This window comes from Martes martes, assembly GCF_963455335.1.
Source record: "Martes martes genome assembly, chromosome: 13".
Taxonomy (NCBI): domain Eukaryota; kingdom Metazoa; phylum Chordata; class Mammalia; order Carnivora; family Mustelidae; genus Martes; species Martes martes.
The window spans coordinates 85,229,428-85,254,317 of record NC_137901.1 but is presented as its reverse complement, the minus strand read 5'-3'; the positions used below and the strand labels follow the sequence as shown (position 1 = coordinate 85,254,317).

At 39.7% G+C, this 24,890-nt stretch overlaps 1 protein-coding gene across 3 annotated transcripts in view; it reads left to right on the top strand.

The window, feature by feature from the left end:
• The first annotated feature begins 459 nt into the window (after positions 1 to 459).
• Positions 460 to 24,890, top strand: part of ATP2A2 (ATPase sarcoplasmic/endoplasmic reticulum Ca2+ transporting 2) — a 60,553-nt gene continuing 36,122 nt past the window's right edge. For 2 of the 3 annotated variants that reach the window (XM_080822123.1, XM_080822122.1), the window contains exons 1-5: positions 460 to 708; positions 1,402 to 1,419; positions 1,514 to 1,596; positions 8,541 to 8,645; positions 13,633 to 13,771. In XM_080822123.1, the coding sequence (XP_080678249.1) occupies positions 591 to 708; positions 1,402 to 1,419; positions 1,514 to 1,596; positions 8,541 to 8,645; positions 13,633 to 13,771 (463 nt within the window). In that variant the 5' untranslated portion in view covers positions 460 to 590. Of the gene's footprint in view, positions 709 to 1,401; positions 1,420 to 1,513; positions 1,597 to 2,128; positions 2,307 to 8,540; positions 8,646 to 13,632; positions 13,772 to 24,890 lie in introns of those variants that run through there. The other variant, XM_080822124.1, reaches the window with a different exon arrangement.

The window sequence follows — 24,890 nt, the reverse complement described above, 5'->3', positions numbered from 1 at the left end:
GGGGAGGCAGCGGCGGATAAATGCTATTAGAGCAGCCGCCGCGGAGCCGTCCCCGACGCCACCTCCTTCTCCTTCGCCGCAGTTTCCTCCGCCGCTGTCGGGGGTGCGGAGCTGAGGGAACAGGGCGAGCGCGCCGCGCACCGCCCCGCCGGCTCGCCGCCCCCGCTCCGTTCTGCCCTCAGGGGTCGGCCGGGTGCCCCCTCCTCCGGCCCGGGCGGGGCCGCGAATCACCTCAGGAGAGCGGGGAGGGGGTTCGGGGGCCGCGGCCTGCGTTCCCGGCGGGCGGTTGAGGGCAAAGGAGGCCCTCCCTTCTGACGAGGGGAGGGAGGGTCAGGAGCCCCCCACCGCCCAGCTGAGCCCGGGGCGTGCACCGGCGAGGGCCGGGCAGCCGGAGGGGCGGTTGTCTGGGGGAGGGGGCGCGGGGTGATTCAGCGCCCGGCGAGGCGGAAGCGGCCGCAGGAGGAGGAGGAGGGGGAAGAGGCCAGTCCGCGCCTGGGCGCCCGGGGTGGCACGAGCCCGCGGCCCGAGTGCGAGGCGGAGGCGAGGAGGCCGCGGGGACTGGAAGCGAGGCCGGCCGGACTCCCGCAGTCATGGAGAACGCGCACACAAAGACGGTGGAGGAGGTGCTGGGCCACTTCGGCGTCAACGAGAGCACGGGGCTGAGCTTGGAGCAGGTCAAGAAGCTCAAGGAGAAATGGGGTTCCAACGGTAGGTGCCCGGCTCCGGGACTGCAGGGGCCCCGCGCGGCCCGGCGCGGGCCCGAGAGCCAGGGAAGATGGCTGACAGGGCTCCACCTCGTGGGTCTGGGCTCCGCGCCCGCCGAGGGCTGCAGGCGGCGGGTCTAGCCCGCGCGCCGGCCCCGCGGGAGAAGGGACTGCAGGCGGGGGCTCCGGGCTTGTCTGTACCTCCTGGACCCCGCGCCTCGAGCCCTTGACCTTACCCGCACGCAGTTAGCTCGGTGTCTTCTCACCCGCAGCAGCCGGCCCTGGAGGGAGGGACGCGTTCTCCTGCAACTGGGTTGAACCCTGCGAGACATTTTCTTGTCCCCAGCCAGTTTATGAGGCGTCGTTGCAGTTGAGAAAGCCTCTAACCGTTCTTGTACTACCCGTAGTTAGACATCTGGCAGAAGTCATGATATAGCTGAAATAAGTCCTTGTTTCGGGAGCCCTGTTTAGTAGATAGCGATGAGATTTTACGCTTCGGGATACACTAAGGTATTGGTTACAACAGATTTTCCTGGGGTACCATTTGGTGTGGTTTCCATTAAAAAATGGTTGAAGGTTCATAGATCTGGGTACGTCTTTCGAAGACTGATAATTTTAGCAATTCTCTTTATAAAGACAGTGCTAATTTTTTCCCCCCTTCTTGACACGTTGCCTGGCGGATTTCTACATTCTGCAGAGTTACCGGCTGAAGAAGGTGAGTAATCTTAATATATACATATATATTTTTTTAACCCACTTTGTGTGCTGTTGTTAAGATGACATTTACAACAATTGTTTGTTTCTAACAGGAAAAACCTTGCTGGAACTTGTGATTGAGCAGTTTGAAGACTTACTAGTTAGAATTTTATTGCTGGCAGCTTGTATATCTTTTGTAAGTATAAAGAAACTTAATTTCTGTTCTTTTCAGAGATGAAAAACCAAGAACAAGTCATGTCTATTGACTGAGAATATTATATTTAGAGATTTCAGTGGTGTCTTCATTTTTTAAAAAATCTAGGTATTTTAAAATTATAAACAAAACATTTGAACCATTTGTGTGCAGAAAATTAATGCCTGACATTTACAGTGCAGTTAGAAAATGGTTCCAAAATGAGGCAGGGTCTTATAAATTTTTGTGGTTTATCAGATTTTAATATCAAAAAGTTCTTTGTTGGAAGGCCTTTTCTGTTTTGGGTTCTTCCATTGTGTAAGATCATACTAAGATGGTGTTGGGCCCTTTGTAGTCTGTAAATAGAACTTACAAAAGGAATATTCCAGTTGCTCTCCCTTCCTGGTAATGGCAAGGTGACAGTTGTTTCTGACAGTGACAAGAATGATGACGGCAGTGATGGCACCACTGTTGACCAAATTTGGTCACTGACCTTTAGGGTGGTATATTTATCTAAATTGGACCCCTGTCTTAAGTGACTCTTAGGTAGAGAGAACAAGGTTCAGTGCAACTGGTTCTAGATTTTTAAAGAAAAAAACCAAACCAAACCTGTTTTCTCTTGGTCTGTGTGTGGTTACTGACTTGAGTCCTGTATGGTTGCTAAGAAACTGGTGAAATGCAAAGAACTACAGCAGAAGAAGGGTGATGAGTTGGTGAGGTTATTTCTAGGTTATTAACATTTTTTTCCTGTTCAATATTAATTTTTTACTGCATTTTTTCTTGGGCAGTGGACTTCTTGGTAGTTTTCCTAAAAGTGGTCGCGAAAAGGACACAGATGTTCCTAATCCTAACAGCATGAGATGACTTTTGTTCTTAAATTACAGTATTGTATTCTTATAATAACTATGATGGGAAATGAAATTCACCCAGTGCAGTACTTTTTCAGGCTTCACAAAATTGACACAGCTTCAGGGTTTCATTTTTGTTTGTGCGTTTGCAAACCGCAGGAATCTACCTCAGTCTTTATGACAACCATGTCATAGAAGGCTATTTTGAGAACTAAATCAGAAGGAAGCAGTGGGCACTTCTTTAGGTAAGGGGGGAAAATTGGCAGGAGGTGAGCTTTTGGAGTGGTATTATATACAGATTCTGACATGAGACTTTAATATATCTATCATGCCAAGTCGGCTAAGTGATATGTAGCTATTAATAATAATTCAGTTCTCACGAATCTTTTCTGTGGTTTTCATTGAATAAAATTGAGAGTGTCATAGCAAAGCATACAGTGTCCTGAATTACTCCATACTTCTTACACGTTTGTCTGTTCTTGATTAATTCACCGTCACCCCTCCTAAATGGCTCCTGTTTTTACTGATTAAGATAAAGGAATAGAGCTGTTTGAATAGTACATTGTTGTGGGGCAAAACAAATACTATGTTTGGGGTAGTGTAATGTTTATGTATGTTTAAGCTACCTGCGTAATTCTGAAGTAGCCTCAGCTTTGGCGGTTAAAGTACCGGGGTTCAGTAAGATTATCAGGGACATCTTAGAAGTAAATCACCTGGTATGTACAAGGCAGAGATAAAATAAATTTTTATTGAGTTATTCTGTATATATACTTAAGGCTGTGTTGTAACATCAGCATTATTTCCAATAAACAAGCTATTGAACATTTGGGTTTTATAGGATCTCTTAGGTTGCCGGTTTGAATGACTTTTGTATTAACATTTTGAATTAGTGATGTGTGTGACTTTTATTTTGAAGAAAGGAGTTTATAGTTTCTAAGCATTTTCAGGTGGGTTTTTAAAATGCTCTCATTTTATCATAGGGTAGGATGTTGGGTTTTTATAACTTTATAGAACTGTATTTTGGAATTGAAATTTGAATTACCTTTTTAGTAACTACTTGGAGTTAATGCTCAGGACATGAACTGTGACATTTTTATTTCATGGATTGCTAAACAAAAATAATAAATGTTTAGGAAATACTGTTATTTTGCTCTGACTTGTTTGATCAAGACATTTTGGATATCAGACCTGTTTTGTTGATTTTCTTCATGTGGAATTGGCAAATACTACATTGTTCTTGACCTTTTCAGTCCTCATTTCTTTATCTTTTAAAAGATCACTGAGTCTTTTTTGTGGTGGTCAGTGTATTCCTAATTTACACGAAAGTCATGGTAGAATATTCATATTCTTTTAGAGAATTAAATAGACAGTTCCTACAATATGTACATGATATATCATCAGGTTCTGCTCAAGTTAAAAAGAAATATTAGGCTTTCATGATTTATTTCAGATCTCTAACTAAATTGTTAACTTTAGGAAGCTGCGTTAATGTGTTATACTCATGACCTGTAGGGATAAAGTTTAATTACAATATTCGCCAGATAGAAATAGTTTTAAGTTTCCTTGGATTGGAAGAAGTGAGCTATAATTTCTCCCACTACACATAAAGTAACATTAGAAATTCCTTCATTTGCCATTCATGAGCTACAATCCTGTCACTTTGTCTTTACATCCTCCTTGGTCACAACTTTACCCTTCATTTAATACATCATACGGTTGCTTAGTGGAATACCTGTTCTTTTCTCTCTTTCACTGCTTCATTAGGTATTTATTGAACACCTGGGACATGGCACAGACACTGGGGATACAGCATTTGAACAAAATAGACAAAGTCTCAACCTGGAGCCGACATTCTAGTGGATACAGATAATAAACAAGTAAAATGTGTAGTCTGTTGGACAGTGATAGTACTATGGAGAAAAATAAAGCGGGGAGATAAGAGTATGAGGAGGAGGGTATAGTTCTCACGTAGGGTGGTCAGGAAAGTCCTCCAGGAAGGTGACTTTAGAGAAAGGACCTGAAGGAGATGAGCAGGAGGGCCATATTTGCCTCGTCCAAATTCATAAAGCCCTTTGTGGTAACATCGTTTGCAAAAGTTGCTCTACCCTCCATCCCCATTTCCCCACCACAGCTACTTGGATTGACCCTAAAATGCTGCTTAAACTTGCTTAGACTTAGACACTTCTCATCTTGTCACTTGTGTTTGAATGGTGTCTTTCCTTCCTACTGGACCCTTTAGAAGGGATTCTTCATGTCTTTTAGAGCCTGGGTTAGTGATTTTTTTTTTTTTTAAAGAGTTTATTGATTTATTTGACAGAGATCACAAGTAGGCAGACAGGCAGGTAGAGAGAGGGGAGGGGGGAGAAGCAGGCTCCCTGCTGAGCAGGGAGCCCGATGCGAGATTCGGGGCTCGATTCGGGGCTCGATCCCAAGACCCTGGGATCATGACCTGAGCTGAAAGCAGACGCTTAACCCACTGAGCCACCCAGGTGCCCCTGGGTTAGTGATTTTGATCAAACAAATATATTTGAACTTGGGTTAGTAGCATTTTCAGAATATATGAGGTCTGGTTTCTTTGGTTTTCTTAGTACAATATAGTCAAGAAGTAGTTTATATAATATGTAATAATTTTACTTTTTTCCCCTGTGTTTTCTTTTAACTTTTTTAAAGGATAGAATGGGTAGTTCACTGATTGGTTTAACTAATTTATTTAGAGCCTTTCTTTAAAATGTTTTGAAAGGTGAGTTTGTGTGTGTGTGTGTGTTTATGTGTAAGATTGTATTCTCAAATCTAAAACCAGTCTTTTTAAATAAGTTTTTGTGTGGATCAGAAGAGAATGTAGTCTAAATCATACCTTTTTTTTTTTTTTTAATGGCTAAGAGAATTTGTTTTCCAGCCCAGAAAATTGTCGTAACATTTATTGGTGATACCTTTCTTTCTTGTGAAGTGTTAAACTTCAGTTTCCTCTTTTAAACTTCTTTTATTATGTAAATTTCTTCATTCATTGAACAAGTATTTGAGTACCCAGTGTCCTTGCAAGTTTCTAAGGACACAAAGAGGAATGCAGACAGGTGCCCTAAGTCTTAAAAATATGCTTATGATCTCTCTCACTTTCTTTTTTTTGGGACCTCATTGGGTGCTCATTACATTATCCCAACATGTAGCTAAGATAATGGAGTCATGGAACTATGACTGTCTCCCACTGAAACATACCTTTTTACCTTGGCTTAAAGTTTGCTTTTGTTCATTAAACTCCGATCTCCAGCATCTTCTGGTTGTCCTGTCAGAAGTTACTGTGATATACAGAGATCAGTTTTACAGCTAATTAGAAGATAGTCTATACTATCCTGTTGAAGCAGTCTAAGTTGTAGTTGAGTATTCATTACTAAGTGGCTACCGAATAGGATTGGCAAGTTTGAAACTTTGAATTTGCTGGATTTTATATGCCCCAGAAGAAAAGTATTGTTACTGTATTAATAGTGCAAAGCAAAGAAGAAACACTGTGCCTAATATTAACTGCAGTAGCTTTTTCTTCCACTTTCCTTTGAAAGTGTTGATGAAATTGGTTACTTATTGCTCTAGATGTTTAAGTTCAAATACTGCCCTCAGGGTCTTGTACCTTATAGGTTATATGAGATTTTGTTTCATTTGTTCATGCCCCTGTAATAGTGAGCATCATCTGTGTACCAGAGACACTTCTAGGCCCCTGGGGATACAGTGGTGAACAAAAGACAGTACAAATAGGTAATCATTTATGTTCAACGTATTCTCAGTGAAGATTTTAGAAACATTTACCCCACCATAGGAACATATTTTGTATGAATCAATAAGCCATATTTATGAACTGACTATAGTATAATGCTAAAAGGCATCTTTCATTTTGGTGATGTGTTGCACACTCTTCACTCCCTCATCTCCTGGGATCTTTCATTTGTCAGCATCATCATCTCATGTACACTAGGTTTCCTTTCAATAGAGCAAACCAGGAAGGACTCCATAATACGATCTGAACATAATCAGCTGGATTGGTTCTTACCAGTTAATGACACATGGGTTGATCTTCGCTTTGGGCTGCAGCATTTAATTATTTGGGTTATTTGTAGTTTCAAAATAGACATTTTAAAAAGTATTCAGGAAATTGATGGTTGTTGATTTTAAATAGGTTCGGCACCAGCCTTCCATCCCGAGAGATATGCCCACTAGTTTCTCATCATCCGGTAATTAATATACTTGTGGTACTATCAAATAATTATGACTGCTTGGGTTTCTTACACATAAACATTTGAAGTCCTATAGTGGAAGAAAAGGTTACTGCATTATACAGATTAGGATTCTACTTCTGCAGAGCAATCACACATATTTTGAAAAGTAAAGATTTGCTCTGGTAGTCCTGTCACTATTTGCTGTAGTCTTCCCTTTGCTCCAACTGTTAGGGGATAAATTACTTTAAGTTTGTTCCTTAGGCCTAGCTGCCAAGAGGGAAGTTCATACCCTCTTTAACAAGGTGCGAAGCTTATCTTACAGTTGCTAATGCCTCACTGACCTTTTGCATAGGTCCTAGTTACTCATCAGGTTGAGTGATTTTTTTCCCCCAAGAGCTAATTAAGTTTCTTATTTCTGATATGCTCTCCTTGGCAAGTGTTTGAAAGGCTAGTATCAAAGCAGCTGTGATCTTGCATCTATCAAAATTTATAACTTCCTAGAGAAGTTTTCATTTTGGCACTAGGCCTGGCCTTAACACCAGGAATGCCCTGTTGAAAGCCTGCGGCAACATTTATATTCATTCTGGTTTTCTGCCTGCCCTAGTTCACTAGCTGTCAGTGGTCATTGGTACCTCTCAGGACCCGGTTCTGGTGTCTCCTCTGATTTTTTTCCTGCTCAGGTTGATCTTTCTTGTTCATTCATCATTCCCTTATCTTACTTGGAAAATTCATTTTTGGCCTTGTCTTACTCACCTCTCTGGTTGTTTACTATTTGTGTAAAAGTTCACTTTATACTATTCCACTAAGTATAAACATAGATGGTTTCATTATTGCCATGAGTCATATCTGGTTGTATTAAAAAGTATAAAAACCAGTGCTTTCATTGTTTACTAAATCAGTCTTTTAAAGAAAAAATTTTTTGTGAAATATACAGACATTTTAAGCAATGCTAAAAAACAAAGGCAAATCGTATCTCCCAGACTGAATCATTAGATATATTTGACATCCTTTCTGGATAGGCAGTTTTTCACAAAAAGTAGGTTTTAACTATTTAGATGGCTGTTTTACCATGTTCTTTATCATTCTTAATGATTCATTTCTTGGGTTCTCTTATCAACTTAAGTTTGCTCAGTTACGAAGTTTAATTTCTAGCTCACACAACCATAACCTTGTCAGGATGTAAAAGCTACAAGTTAAGAGAACCACAATAAACTTCATTTTCTGCTCATTTTCCTTGGGGCAGTGTTCCGTATCTAGATGTAAATAACATTTGTGGACTACTGTCCTCTCTGAAGTGCTGTGTTGCTACATTACATGTCATATGGAGGATAACCTTCAAAATACATTCCTTATTGCAGAACAACCTTGAGTAATTTTGAGATGACTTATAGTGATACCATTGAGAATAACCGGGGTGCTATTAGTACTCTATAATATGGAGCCCATGATCAAGTGATTTTTGCAATTAATTTATACCTATTAGTGTTATTTGGTAGGAATATTAAGCAACCCAGCAAAGTTGTAGATGATTGCCTTTTCCTTTAACAAAATGGAGAATTTAAGTTTTATTTCTTCTGAATATATCCATGTAAGATGAGTGGGTTTTATTTCCCGGAAAGTATTTTATTTAGATTTTAAAACAATTAGTATGTGAAAAATTAAGTTAGCTTTTGAAGAATAGTAAGAAGTTGTATAATTTTGATTCTCAAGAATTACTCTGAACAAGGGACATAATAAACTGGTTGTTGCTGTCATTACATTTTGCCACCATTTGTTTCTAGAGATGGTAAGAAGAGTTTGTGTATTGCAGTTTCTTTAGTGCCCACCACTTTTGTTGTAAGGTGGCACTAAACCTAAAAACACATTACATTTCTAACACATGCCATTTCTCTTTTAGGTTTTGGCTTGGTTTGAAGAAGGTGAAGAAACAATAACAGCCTTTGTAGAACCCTTTGTAATTTTACTTATATTAGTAGCCAATGCAATTGTGGGTGTATGGCAGGTAAGCAAAAATTCTGCTGCGCTAGAGCTTAGCAGTTTATATATAAGTGATTTAAATTGCGTTAATCTGTTTTCCCCCCCGAGATATTGACTAGAAATACCGTTGAAAAATCTATCTGCATGTGGTTTTTCTTTTGTCTGTTTATTTAATGGCAACATTTTAGACCTCTTCTGCATGTATATACTGCTAAAATTGCTCATTTTTCATGGTAGCATAGAGTTAAGAATAATGGATGAGAGAAGCTATTTGAGGAAAACCAGGACATTAGAGAACCAGTATCTGTCTTTATATTTCCTAGCTGCTTCCTGTGAAAAGTTTCATAAATTCGATGTCATTTTTATTCTCCTTGGATTTTTAAAAATATTTATTTATTTATTGTATTTAGCTGTAAAAATTGTTTTCCCTTAATAGCATACCCCTGGCTGTTTTCCTTCTGTTGCCCAGGACTTTCTGACTCACAGAATGAAAGCCAGTTTACAGAAGCATAATAGGATTCCTACCCACCCCCCTTCATGTAAATTGCTATTCTGTATATATCTAGTTTAGAGGACTTTAACTTTTTTACTTTCCTAGGACTATTGATCTGTTTGTTTGTTTTTTTCCCTAAGATTTTATTTATTTATTTGACAGAGATCACAAGTAGGCAGAGAGGCAGGCAGAGAGAGAGGGGAGGAAACAGGCTCCCTGCTGAGCAGAGAGCTCAATCTGGGGTTCAGGGTTCGATCCCAGGACCCTGAGATCATGGCCCGAGCCGTAAGCAATAACACACTGAGCCACCCAGGCACCCCATGATTTTTTTTTTATATATATATGTATTTTAACAGATGGAGACTAACACTTCATATTCATCTTGAGTATTGATATTAAAATATGGTAAAATCACCCCTTCGAGGACTAAAATAGAGTGCATCTACATTCTTAAAGTGGAAACATTTTATAAGCATACTTAGTCCTGGTAGAATTGTAAACTTATGGGGAGCCTGGGTGGCTCAGTCATTTAAGGAGTCAACTCTTGATATTGGCCCAGGTCATGAGATCCAGCCCCATACCAGGCTCCCCACTCAGCAGGGAATCTGCTTGCGGTTCTCCCTCTCCCTCTGCTTTTAACCCTCACCACACACGCACTTGCACTCTCTCTTTCTAAAATAAATAAGTAAATCTTTTTTAAAAAATTGTAAACTTCTGATCTTACTAATAAACATGAAGGCCGGGGCGCCTGGGTGGCTCAGTGGGTTAAGCCTCTGCCCTTGACTCGGGTCATGATCTCAGGGTCCTGGGATCAAGCCCCATGTAGGACTCTGCTCAGCAGGGAGCCTGCTTCCCCCTCTCTCTCTGCCTGCCTCTCTGCCTGCTTGTGGTCTCTGACTGTCAAATAAATAAAATCTTTAAAAAAAAAAAAAAAGATGGTCTGCTTAGAAGAACATTTTATTGTGCTATATCTCACTTTATTTTTTCTAAAATTGTTTAAGTAGAAGTAATCCTCTTGTCAATAGTATAGGCAAAAGAGACAATAATGGAGCATTTGATTGCCCTTCTCAAGCAGTAATGTATATTTTCCTATTAAATAATATATGCTAGTTACAAGGTAGATACTTTATGTACATTCCCATTTCATTGTTATAGTGATCTTATGAGGCAAATGATATTCCCACTTGACAGGTGTGACATTGAGGTTCAGAGTGATCAACTGACTTCTTAAAGGCCATACAGGTAGTACAGAGTATCTGGGACTTGAATCCAGACCCAGGCTGATCCAAATTCTAAAGTAGAAACTTATAGCAGTTTTCATAGGACTTTTATTTATTTATTTATTTATTTGACAGACAGAGATCACAAGTAGGCAGAGAGGGGGAAGCAGGCTCCCTGCTGAGCAGAGGGACCGACGCTGGGCTCAATCCCAGGACCCTGGGATCATGATCTGAGCTGAAGGCAGAGGCTTTAACCCACTGAGCCACCCAGGTGCCCCATTCATAGGACTTTTGTATTTATTTTCATTTAAAAAACAACATTCTTATGTCTTAATTTCATTTACATGGTATACAGAATGGTGTGAGCAATACTAAAGAGTTACTGCCTTCTGGAAGGGAAATTATAAGTATAGCGTAAGGTAGTAATTGGAGGTGGGGGGGGCACATGCTGCTGACCAGTGTCATTAAAGAAGGTGACAAGTGATTGTCACCGAGAATCACAGAGAAACGGAAAATTGTTCCAATTTTAGTATATATGCTGCTGAAGTGAGCACTTGCTATAACCTATTTGAGTATGTAATCATTTGTTTCCCTTTCCCACCCCTACTTTCTAAATGTTCCTTTTGATCATTTGAGGGGAAGACTTTTAAAGTAATTTTAATTGGCATTTTTGTCCTTGGGGTCTGAGATAATTTCTCTTTCATGCTTCTAATTTAAATATACTTTTGCTAATTTTGAGTAGAAGTAAAATACAGTGCTCCTGGGATATTTCTTAACCTTGAGCAGTCTAGTTAAACTCTACCTGACATGACCTTGAAGAGGGAGAAAAGAAATTAAAACTGCCACAAGTAACAAGTGGGAGAGGTAGTCCTATGAAAAAAGTGGTTTCAAATTTGACTAATCGAGTATCAGCAGTGCTGAGAATTTATTCTTTTACAGTATCAGTAGCATTTGAACGTAAGGACCTTATAGCAATGCCATTTAATTAGAATTAAATATTCTAGTATTTTTGTTAATACCTGTTATACAGGTATTCTTCAAGCAGATCCAATATGGGGTTGAAATTATTTTTATCATGAGGTTCCCAAATTTAAAATATTCTGTACTTTTTCAGGGATGTAAACATTTAAAGTGAGACTCATGCTATTAGCTTTCAGTTTTAAGTTCTCTAACTTCACTTTAAGCAGGTTTGGGGATTTTTTTGTGACAGACTATAAATCTTAAAATAAGGTAAAAAATGAGATCACAGGGATGCCTGGGTGTCTCAGGCAGTTAAACATCTGCCTTTAGCTGAGGTTGTGTTCTCTGGGTCCTGGGTTTGAGCGCTGCATTGGGCTTCCTGCTAAGTGGGGAGTCTGCTTCTCCCTTTCTCTCTGCCCTGCTACCCTTCTTGTGTTCTTTCTCTTGCTCTGTCTCAAATAAATAAAAATCTTTTTTGAAAAATGAAATCCTGGGATGCCTGGGTGGCTCAGTGGGTTGGGCCTCTGCCTTCAACTCAGGTCATGATCTCAGGGTCCTGGGATCAAGTCCCGCATCGGGCTCTGCTCAGCAGGGAGCCTGCTTCCCCCCTCTTCTCTCTCTCTCTCTGCTTCTCTGCCTACTTGTGCTCTCTCTCTGTCCATGAATAAATAAAAATCTTTTTTTAAAAAAATGAAATCATGTAGTATTGTGCATAAATTCTACCCAGGCAAAGGTTAAATTGAGCTTTATATCAGAGGGCAGAAAATGAGAAGTGAGAGAAATGAATCCTTTGTGCATTGAGTGACGTCTCCTGGGCATGCACCGTGTAGATTTGTTCCTTGACTTCTAATTGCTTACTCTCCGAAAGGAGGGAAGACAAATTTGGCACATGTGCTACTTTTCTTTTTCTTTCCCTTTCTTTTTTTTTTTTTTTTTCCTTAAAGGAACTTTCCTATAGCCTTTTTTTTTTTTTTAACATGTTGATTTCTACATCTTTCATCTCAAAATTTGGAAAGAAAAGCTATTTGTGACTAGGATTTGACATGTTAATATACAGTATTATAGTAAATGTAGTATATATGTTATGGGACTGGCAGGGTTTTTTTGTTTTTTTTAGCGGGGAGGTGGAAAGGGATAGAGGGAAACCTAATCAGGGTCCATACCCAGTGCAGAGCCCAACAGGGTGCAGTTTCACAGCCCTGGGATCATGACCTGAGCTGAACTCAAGGGTCAGCTGCTTGGGGCACCTGGGTGGCTCAGTCAGTTAAGTTTCTGACTCTTGGCTTCAGCTTAGGGCATGATCTCGGGGTCATGAGTTCTAGCCCCACCTCGGGCTCTGCACTCATCTGCTGCTTTAGGTTCTCTTTCCCTCTCTGTCTGCCCTTGCCACCCATACATTTGCATGTGCATACTCTCTCTCAAAATAAATGAATCTTTTTAAAAAGTTGGACATTTCAAATGACTCAGCCACCCAGGCATTCCAGGACTGGCAGTTCTCTGATGAGATTCCACCCATTTATTAGTCTTGACTACTGCAGAAAGATTTCCTAGAATTTGTGAGATGTAACTTGATTTTCTTAATTCATCACTCATAGTATGTATTATGTGCTGAAACATAGTGTAAATAGTTTGTAAATCCTCATAGCCCTTGTGGTGGTAGCATTGGTGTCCAGGTTTTGTAGGTACCAAACCGGTGTGTTGTGTAACTCCTGCACAATCACATAACTGTTTGTTAAGTGGAGAAGCCTGGAGTGAACCTAGGCAGTCCAGCCCCAGACCATTGCTTTTCATGTGCAACAGGATCAATTTTCGGTAGTGTGGCTGTGGCTGGAGGTGAAAGCAGTGTTACACAGTGGTCTTGGGGACAACAGATTCTGTAACTGCTTTTTCTATTAGGATTTTATTCCCTGTTTAGGCCTGTTAGGGTGCTTAATTCTTCATTTCTTAGCACAAAATTGTAAGAGCCTAGTGTTTATCATCGTATGTGAATTGTTTGTAAGTATCAATGTGTATCTTTTGTGCCTTTTTCTTAAAGTTTAGAACTCTGAAATTTGATTTCTTGGCCTAAAATACTAATTTGCAACGGCAAGTGTGTGTTGACTATCATCTTTTTTTTTTTTTTTTTTTTTTTTAAAGATTTTATTTATTTATTTGACAGACAGAAATTACAAGTAGGCAGAGAGGCAGGCAGAGAGAGAGGAGGAAGCAGGCTCCCTGCTGAGCAGAGAGCCCGATGCGGGACTCGATCCCAGGACCCTGGGATCATGACCTGAGCTGAAGGCAGAGGCTTTAACCCACTGAGCCACCCAGGCACCCAACTATCATCTTTTTTTTTATAGGAAAGAAATGCTGAGAATGCAATCGAAGCCCTTAAGGAATATGAGCCTGAAATGGGGAAAGTATACCGACAGGACAGAAAGAGTGTCCAGCGGATTAAAGCTAAAGACATAGTTCCTGGTGATATTGTGGAAATTGCTGGTGAGTTGAATTTCTCATTTTTTAATTTTATTTTGTTCTGTTTATTCTATTTTATTATTTTATTTTATTCTCGGTTGTGTATCTGAACGCAGTCCTCTTCTCAAAGCTCATACTTAAGTATTTTAAAAATTATGCTTCTATGTATCAATTATATTAACAGGTTTTGGTGTCTTCCAGACAAATCAAGTTTTCTGTATATTTCTAGGTTTTTGGCACCTCCCCTTGTGTTGATAAAATTTGTTTAAAACAAAAAGTGTTTTGAATTATTGTACCTACGACTTTTGGTCCACGGTAGTACACTAGTACTAGTGAAATAATGAACTTAATCTCTATTTGACAATTAGTTGTAGTGAGCAATTTAGAATACTAGTTAAGAGGCACCTGGGTGGCTCAGTCGTTAAGTGTCTGCCTCTGGTTCAGGTCATAATCCCAAAGTCCTGGGATAGAGTCCTGCATCGGGTACCATGCTCAGTGGGAAGACTACTTCTCTCACTCCCCCTGCTTGTGTTCCCTCTCTCGCTGTCTCCCTCTCTGTCAAATAAATAAAAATCTTAAAAAAAAAAAAAAAATACTAGTTAAAGGATACATAGTTTTGTTTTGTTTCCGTTTTGATTCTTGACACAAATGTTTAGTCATACTTGTAACTATCAAATTAAGTAGATGGTCAAGGGTAATTTCCTGTCTCTAAAAAGCTCTGCTTTAAAATACTTCTACATAACACAGAGCCAGGGGTCTCAGCTTCAAAGATCTTCAAAGAGTTTGTGAATCAAATGCAGGGCCAGAGCTCTCCACAGATCTTAAAGGAGTTTTATATCTTCACCGCTCAAGATCAGTGCCATCTTTTTAGGTAGGCCTGAATGTGCAGAAACAGTAAGAACAGTCTAGTCTTTTTGCTGAAGAGTTATCATATCAGATTATTCACATTGTCGTGGTTTTTCACAGCTCGCTGAGCTCCGAATACTTACCAGTTGACCCTTGAACAGTGCAGGAGTTGGGGCACTCAGGAATCCATGTGTAACTTATGACTTCCCAAAAACTTAACTACTAGTAGACTACTGTTGACCTTTTTTTTTTTTTTTAAAGGATTTTATTTATTTATTTATTTGACAGAGAGAGAGATCGTAAGTAGGCAGAGAGGCAGGCAGAGAAGGGAGGTGAGGAAGCAGGCCCCCTGCTGAGCAGAGAGCCCGATGTGGGGCTCGATGTGGGGCTCGATCTCAAGATCCTGAGATCATGACCTGAGCCAAAGGCAGAGGCGTAACCCACTGAGCCATCCAGGCGCCCCTACTGTTGACCTTTTACAGAACATAGTTAAGACATGTTCTGTATGTTTATGTTTTATATACTGTAAGTAAGCTAGAGAAAAGAAAATGTTATTAAAATCATAAGGATGAGAAAATACAGGGGCGCCTGAGTGGCTCAGTTAAGTGTCTGCCTTTGGCTCAGGTCATGATCCCAGGGTCATATGATCGAACCCTGAGGTAGGCTCTCTGCTCAGTGGGGAGCCTGTTTCTCCCTCTCCCACTCCCCATGCTTGTGCTCACTCTGGCTTTTTTTTTTTTTCTGTCAAATAATAAAATCTTTAAAAATCTATATATATTACAGGATTGTATTATTTTTAAAAATCCATTTTTTAAACTAACTTTGACATAAGAGTATTGTAAGAATAGTAACAGTTCCCACGTACCCTTTATCCAGATTCTCAAAGTGTTAACGTTTTATCATGTGTATAACCCTCTTGCAGTCGATATCTATACATTCATACATTTTTGTCTGAACTATTTGAGAGTACATCACAGGCATGATGCCTCTTTAATCCTAAATATTGAGTATTTAAAAAATGAAGGGCATTCTCTTAGTACAAGTTCAGTACAATTATCAGAATCAGGAAATAGATACAAAACTTGTCTAATCTCATTCAGAGGCAAACCTCATTCAGTTTTTACCATTTGTCACAGTGGATTTTATAGCAAAAATAAGAATTAGGGAATTCTGACTATGAAAATAGGTCAGAAAGGGAAAGGCTAGAGCTAGGTCATTTGATAGTCTAGGCCAGAGGTGATGAAGCAAGAGATAATGAGAGCAGTAGCATTAAGAATAACGATGGAAGGATTTTGAGTGTATGAATAGTGGTTCTTAAGCAGAGGTGCACATCAGAATTATCTGGGGGTGCCCTTTTAAAAAGTTTTTACCAGGTCCCATCCCAAAATAATTGAATCTCTCTTGGGCATGAAATTATGGCCTTTGTAGTTTGACAGGTGAGTCTCAGATTTCAATGCAGAGCACCAGGTTTTAATAACAGATGGTTGTATGGAGTTGACGGGGCTTGGGATGTAGAATCAAAGCCACTGGCAGGTTTTCTGGTTTAGGTGACTGGATGGTGAAGGTGCTGATCATTGAGGAAGAAACCTCAGAGGAAGGTGGTTTGTCTTCCCAGAAGTATGTATGTGAGAGGTGCAGAGGCTGATAATGTCACCTAAATTTGTGTATGAGATTCCATTTGACTTCATATGTTTTCCATTTCTCCAGCTTAATCTGGTAATATATACTCTTCAGAAATATTTTAAGAATTTATATGCTAGTTAGGCTACTTCAGTATATTGAGTCTGTATGAAAAGTTAGAGAAGGGGCGCCTGGGTGGCTCAGTGGGTTAAGGCCTCTGCCTTTGGCTCAGGTCATGATCCCAGGGTCCTGGGATCGAGCCCCGCGTCAGGCTCTCTGCTCAGCAAGGAGCCTGCTTCCCTCTCTCTCTCTGCCTGCCTCTCTGCCTACTTGTGATCTCTGTCTGTCAAATAAATAAATAAAATCTCTAAAAAAAATTTTTAGAGAAATTACCATCTAAGTGTTTGTCCTGAGTTTGCATCAGTAGATGGCAGTGGTAAACACCGTCTGAGGGAGCTGTAACCTTGACCCTGGAGGCCTCTTCCCTTTTGAAGAGATAAAGGCCAGCTACTCTTTTGATCTGTCTTTTCTTCTCTATCTGGTTGCTCTCCAGGCTTTCCTGTCTCAGTACGTCATTCTGACCACCTAATTAGCTGAGAGAAGCTTGGGAGTCATCTAGGTCCTTCCTTCTCATTATCTGTCTCTAAGACCATTTGTCTCCAAAACAAACCCCAAACCCAAATTTGTGAATTTCTGTTTTTTCAGTCACTAGCTCACACTGGGACTGTCCTTGTGTCCTTACTGTGCTCTGGATTCCTTTGTCTCTTTCAGTCTTTTCTCCACGTAGCAGCCAGAGCAGTTTCCTAAAGGTCCTGTTGTTTACTTATCTGCCAAAATTCTTCAGTGGCTTCCTGATTGCACCTGAAATATAAAATGCTTTTCACCTAAAAGACCTTGCTTCATATGGCTCCTCCTTGCTTCTGTGATTTCATCTCATGCCTTTCTCTATGGTCCAGCCATGCAGGCCTCTGTTTTCAGTTTTCAGTACCATCGAACTTTCGTGACCTTTTTTGGGAAGTTAAGCAAACTTTATGTAATTTATTAATTTGCCCAGTGCACAGATCTCACAGTGGCAAAGCTTTGTTTATAGCCCTAATCTACCTGACTTTTCTTGCCCATTGTGAAATTCTGTTTCCTATAATGTAATGTTTTGCATGTTTGTATATGTTTGATGGCTTAGGAAGGACAAATTCAATGATTGGTTCAGTGTGTGTGACCTGAGATTTCCAGTCTCCTGGAGTACCCTTATTTGCATATGTTGTGGTAAAATACACAGAGTATAAAGTTTACCATTTTGACTGTTTTTAAGTGTACAGTCCCGTGGCATTAAGCACATTCACATTGTTGTTGACCATCTCCAGACCATCATCCATCCATCTCCAGAACTCTTTTGTTTTCTCAAACTGACCACCTCTTCCATTTTCCCTTTTCCCCCTTCTTCAGCTTCTGGCAACTACTCCCTTTCTTTTACTGTTCAAAAAACAATCATCTTAATATTGAAAGATGAGTTTAAATCCCTCCTCTTGCGTGAATAGACTTACTAGTAACTATTTTAAGCAATAAACACATTTAGACCCATTCTCCTTTCGCCTCTTTTGGAAACCCTTGTGGGGAGTGCAGGCAGTTCTAATAGTTTAACACTTTTTCCTTCCTAGTCTTCCCACTGTACACGAATTGCTAAAAGCATGTACAGTGCTTGCACATTGGGCTCTTGTATTCTACTCTTCTTGAATTTTGACCATTCTGAGGGATGCAGAACAGAGGCGGTATCTAGTTTTAGATAGATGCAAACATGTTGTTTAATACTGTTGTCCTACCAGTAGGCAGTGAGGTCCTTAAGGGTAGAACTGTCACACTGACCATCGTAATCTTCTTGCTGGGGATGTGACAGTCTTATTGAATAATAAAGAAGTATGTGGTAGGTTCAGCTAATAGAAACATGGTTATTGTGCAGCTTCTGTGCAGAGCAGATAAGTGGAAGTCTATATGCACACATACGATAATAGCTAAACTTGGAGTGTGTGACAGATACTGTGATTGGATACAAATGTTTGGTTCTTCACCAAACACAGAACACACTCTGTGTATGTGTGCTGTCGTTCACACTTAACAGTTGAGGACTTACTGCTTCTGTCTTCAACTGTAGCTCATTTGCTAGAGAATGTACTGTGTATTTAGTGTACACACGGCAGGTCTAACAGTTATATTTTGATTTGTTAGACGTGCAGGTCACAATTTTTTTTTAAGCAACTTTATTGAGATATAATTCACATGTCTTAACATTCACTCTTTTGAAGTGTACAATTGAGTGGTTTTTAGTATATTCAGAGTTAGGTAATCATGATCACTGTCTCATTTCAGAACATTTTCATCCCCTAAAAAAGAAACCCTCTACCTATTAGCCCCTAGGCCCCAGCAGCCACAGTTTTTCTGGATATTGCCTATAAATGGGACCATACAGTATATGGCCTTTTGAGACTGCCTTCTTCATCTGGCATACTGTTTTTCAGAATTCATCCATGTAGCATCGGTCACACATTTCATTCATGTGTATAATGTATCTCATTGCTTTTTATGGCTGAATACCCCATTATTTGGGTGTACCACATTTTATTTATCTACTCATCAGTTTACCAATATTTGGGTTGTTTTCCCCTTTTGGCCATGATGAATAATGCTACTGTGAGTATTCGTGTACAAGTTTATGTGTAAACATATGCTTTCACTCTCTTAGGTACGCCCTTAGCCATGGAATTGCTGGGGCATATGACTACTCTGTGTTTAACATTTTGAGCAACTTATGTGAAGTAGTTGCATTATTTTCCATTTCCAACAGCAACATTCGAGTTCCAGTTTCTCCACATTCTCACCAACACTTGTTATTGTCTTTATTTTCTAATTTTAGCCATTAAGTGTTATCTTCCCTAATTTCCTAATGAGCGTCTTGTACTATTTTCTGTTAGTGTGTTGTCTTTGGGAAAATGTCTTTTCAAATCCTTATCCATTTAAATTGGGTTATTTTGTCTTCTTAGTGATATGTAAGGGGTTTTTTTGTTGTTGTTCTTTGTTTATTTTTTACATATCCTATATCAGATATGGTTTTCAAGAATGTTTCCCATTCTGTAGGTTTTCTTTTTTACTTTCTTGGTGTCCTTTGTAGCATAAACATTTTTGATTTTGATAAAGTCCCACTTGTCAGTTTTTTTCTTTTGTTGCTTGTGCTTTTGATATCCTAAGGTACTGTTGCCTTATCTAAGGTCGGTAAGGTTTTTTATATGTGGTGTGAGGTGCGTAGGGGTTGGGCTTCCTTCTTTTGCTTTGGGATATCCAGTTGTCTGAGCACCATTTGTTGAAAAGACTTATTCATTGAATTGTCCTGGCTCCCTTGTCAGAAATCAATTGACCACATTTTCCGCTACAAATGGACTATTATTCCATTGATCTGTGTGTCTATCCTTGGGCCAGCACCACACGGTCTTGGTTACTGAAGCTTTGTGTAGTGAAGTGTCGACGTCATTGTGTTTGTGTCCTCTCTACTTCGTTGTTTTTCTTTATGCTTTAGAGTATACTAGGTCCTTTGCATTTCCATATAAATTTTAAGATTAGCTTGCTAATTTCTCCAAAACAAAACAAAAACGTGGGATCTTGATAAGAGTAATGTTGATTGTATAGATCATTTGGGGGAATATGGCCATCAACAATATTAAATATTCAGTGCAAGAAAATGCCACTTGGGTGATAATGTAGGGTATCTTTCCATTTATTTAAGTCTTTTGTTTTATTTTTTATTTTATTTTTTCAGTGTAGGTCTTTTATTTTAGCCTTCTGTTGTTTACAGTGTACAAGTCTTGTATTTCTCTTGTTTATTCATAAGTACTTTATGTTTTTGTTTGGGAGCTATGTGTAATTGGGCTTGTTTTCTCTTTTATTTTTAGATTATTCTTTGCTAGTGTATAGAAATGCAATTGATTTTTGTCTGTTGATCTTAAACCTTGCAATCTTATTGGAATTTTACTAGTTCTTCAAGAGTCCTTAAGATTTTTTATAAGTAAGATCATGTTAATTGCCCTTGATAGAATTCCCAGTAGACTATTGAATAGAAGTGGCAAGAGCAGACATCCTTGTCTTGTTTCTGATCGTAGGGGGTAAGCATAGTCTTTTATCATGAAGTCTGATGTTAGCTGTGGCTTTTGTAGATGGCCCTTATCATGTTGAAGCCAGATGACAATTTAATTTATAGGTTGTCAATATATTGTTGTTTGGTCTATTTGGTGACTTTTCATGGTGGTTGTATATTTATATCCAAATTAGAAATGATAATTTTGCTAAATTACTAGAACTATTGGGTCACTGAATTGGGTAACATGTAATCCTAAAACATGTGCAAGGATATATGGAACCTTTTTGGAAAAACATACTGTGACTGCTTAACCTGAGCCAGATAAATAAGCATTTATTTAATAAAACATTAAAACTGTACATGTTGAGGCTTTTTTTTTTTTTTAAGATTTTATTTATTTATTTGACAGAGATTACAAGTAGGCAGAGAAGCAGGCAGAGAGAGAGGAGGAAGCAGGCTCCCCGCTGAGCAGAGAGCCCAATGCGGGGCTCGATCCCAGGACCCTGGGATTACAACCTGAGCCGAAGGCAGAGGCTTTAACCCACTGAGCCACCCAGGCGCCCCTGTTGAGGCTTTTTAACATCTATTTTTATCAGTATTAGTAATCTGATGGACTCTGCCATTTGGCATTTAGCCCAATAATTCAGTTCTGTGAACCATAGAAACAAACTTGAATTTTAAGTATAGATCTAAATTATTTCTTGGCAGTCAGTCTTACTCTCTACATAGCCTGGAGAGATAAATAGCACAATCTGTGCTTTTATTTATGTATTTATTTTTTAAGATTTTGTTTATTTATTTGACAGACAGAGATCACAAGTAAGCAGAGAGGAAGGCAGAGAGAGAGAGGAGGAAGCAGACTCCCTGCTAAGCAGAGAGCCCGATTTGGGGCTCGATCCTAGGACCCTGGGATCATGACCTGAGCTGAAGGCAGAAGCTTTAACCCACTGAGCCACCCAGGAACCCCCAATCTGTGCTTTTAGATGTGGTGACTTTTATATTTTCATTTAAATTATGAAATTAAGTTTAAGGGAGTTCTTTGACGAATTGAAAAACTGGAGAATATTATGAACTGTTTTGGAGGTAATAGCAAGTGTAGAGTTGATATTTGGATACTTGCAGAAAGACCTTTTTGTAGCCATATTTTTGGATATAGGGTTTCTCTCTTAAATTCAGATGATAAAGTCCTTTTTGTTAGCTTTTGGATAACTATAGAGTAGTTTTGCTGAATTTTCTGAAGGCTAGGCTGAACCAAGAGGTTTTTTGAGGGGGAGATGTAGGGATTGAGGAAGTTACATTTCAGGTGCTGCTATACCAGCTAATAACCTTTCCAAGGAGACATTGTGTAAGCGTGCATAGCAAATGCTGTGTAAACCTTAGAAGTACCTAGAATATAGGAGCCAAATAAAACTGCTTTGGCAAGTAAAAATACAAAAATAGTTACCTACGTTTTCGTCTGAAGCCACGGTAATTTTGTATTAATGCCAGGAAAATATTTGGATGGATAGAAACCAAAATTAGTAAAATCAGGTATAATTTTATGAGAAATGAACATCCATATTTTTAAGTTTTCTGGATTATCTTCTAATCAAAGTCAGTCAAGTGTGGTAGTCCTAAAAGTCATCACTTCAGAAATTTGGGGGTTCCAGTGTATGCCTAGGGGGGTTATTAACTCTCAAGGCCATTGTGTTTGGGATTGTTTAAATCAAACTTTATGTATGTTGTTAAGCTGGAGTTGGTGAATGAGTACAAAGATAAGACATATCTTTAGATGATTTCTGTCCTATAGTTAAGTATACTTTAGAGCAAATTCTATCTTAAGATTATGTAAGTGATAGAAACGACAGTCTTAACATAAATTTGTATTTGCTTTAGCTTCTAAAGAGATTTTTTTTTTTTTCCTAAAATGAAAAGTAAATGTCCAGTAAGTAGAGCCAGCAGTTTTGGGATTTAGTCGATAAAAAGACTAATTCTTAAACTTGGCAACTATTTAAGGAAGAAAAGTTTCACCTTTTTTTTTTTTTTAAGATTTTGTTTATTTATTTGACAGAGATCACAAGTAGGCAAAGAGGCAGGCAGAGGGGAAGGGGGAGAGAAGCAGGCTCCCTGCCAAGCAGAGAGCCCGATGCAGGGGCTCGATCCTAGGCCCCTGAGATCATGACCTGAGCCGAAGGCAGAGGCTCAACCCACTGAGCCACCCAGGCGCCCCAAAGTTTCACTTTTGATAGTCATCTTGCAATAATGGAAATTAGTAACCTGTGGAGTGGGGTTTCCAAGCAGTTGAGAGAAGGGAAAGACAAAGTTGTAAAATACAAAGGTGACTGGTTGACTGAAGAACCTGGATTATTATTCTAATTCTACATGACACTGGACAGCTTAACCTCTACACAATTGAGTAATTAGAGTAGACTTTTTTTAAGGCGCTTTCTGACTCTAAAAGATGTCTGATTCTGATAACATGGCCTTAGCATTTGTTAACTGGGGCCATGAGTCCAGGTGTACTTTTGCTTTTAGGAAGAAAAGGATTGGAGCAGTCTGAACAGTCAGCAGACACTTTAATCCATAACTGTCAAGCTCCCTAAACCCTAATACAAATACCCAAGATATCAGTTCTGTACTATAGAGCAGAGAGGTTTGCAAACTGTGTGTGTGTGTGTGTGTGTACAGAGCCTTTTAGTAAATATTTGAGGCTCTGTGGGCCCCAGTCTCTGTAGGAAAATATATATGTATACATATATATTTTTTAAGCCTTTAAAAATGTAAAGATCATTCTTATCTTGCGGGCTCTTTTAAAGTTTTTATTTTTATTTATTTGAGAGAGAGAGCATGGGTGTGGACCTACTTGAGCAGGGGGGACTGGGAGAGGGAGAAAATCTTCAAGCAGACTTCATGCCGAGCGCAGAGCCTGACTTGGGGCTCCATCTGACGACTCTGGGATCATGACCAAGCTGAAATCAAGAGTCAGACCATTAATTTGCTGAGCCACCCAGGGGCCCCGTTGAATGCTCTTTTAAAAACAGATAAAATAGGCCTTCAAATCTGGCCAGCTGCTTAGAGCAATGTTTCTCTGACTTCATGGGCATGGGGGTTTTGTTACTGTCCAGATTTTGCTTCTGTAGGTCTGGAATAGGGTCTGATTGTTTGGCACTTCTGTCAGGCTCTCAGGTGGACCACACTTTGGGAAATGGAGCTCTAGTGCAGTAGTTCTTTTTTTTTTTTTTTTTAAGATTTTATTTATTTATTTGACAGAGATCATCAGCAGGTGGTGGGGTGGGGAAGCAGGCTCCCTGCTGAGCAGAGAGTCTGACACAGGGCTCAATCTTATGACCTGAGCCAAAGGCAGAGGCTTAACCCACTGAGCCAACCAGGCGCCCCTCTAGTGCAGTAATTCTTAATCATTTCTAGATCGCAGTCCCTTTGAGAATTGATGAATTCTCTCTCCCCAAAGACACATTAAAATCTTGCATGCAATCTCAGGGTGGGTTCATTCGTCCTTCTTCCCAGAAGTTCACGTCAGGATCTAGCTATTTGGTTTTTAAGAGTACATACTCCATATGATCCAGCCGTTCCATTTCTGGGTATATATCTGAAGGAAAGGAAATCACTATCCCAAAGAAATATCTGTACCCCCATGTTACTTGTAGTGCTGTTTATAATAGGCAAGACATGGAAACAACCTAAATGTCTGTTGATGGATGAATGGGTGAAGAAATGTGTTACATATGTGCAGTGGAATATTATTCAGCCATAAAAAAGGGGCGCCTGGGTGGCTCAGGGGGTTAAGCCTCTGCCTTCAGCTCAGGTCATGATCCCAGAGCCCTGGGATCGAGCCTCGCATCGGGCTCTCTGCTCAGCGGGGAGCCTGCTTCCTCCTCTCTCTCTGCCTGCCTCTGCCTACTTGTGATCTGTCTGTCAAATAAATTAAAAAAAAAAAAAAGGATGTCACGTCATTTGCAACATGGATGGACCTTGAGGATGTTATGTTAAGTGAAATAAGTCAGAGAAAGGCACATATTGTGTGATCCCACTTAAATGCAGAATCTAAAAAAAAAACAAAAACTCTTAGAGATCAGATTGGTGTTTGCCAGGGACATCCAGGAGAGGGAATTGGGTGCAGGTGGCCAGAAGGTACAGAATTCCAGTTATAAGACAGATATTCAGGGGCACCTGGGTGGCTCAGTGGGTTGAAGCCTCTGCCTTCGGCTCGGGTCATGATCCCAGGGTCCTGGGATCGAGCCCCGCATCGGGCTTTCTGCTCGGCGGGGAGCCTGCTTCCTCCTCTCTCTCTCTCTCTCTGCCTGCCTCACTGTCTACTTGTGATCTCTGTCTGTCAAATAAATAATGAAAAATAAAATCTTTAAAAAAAAAAAAATAAAAAAAAAAAAATAAAAAAAAAAAAAAAAAAAAAGACAGATATTCAGGAGATGTAATGTCAAGCATGGTGGACTTTGGTTAACAATACTATATTGTATATTTGAAAATTGCTGAAAGCTCGTATCACAAGGAAAAAAATTGTAACTTATGAGCTGATGGATGTTAACTAATTGTAGTAATCGT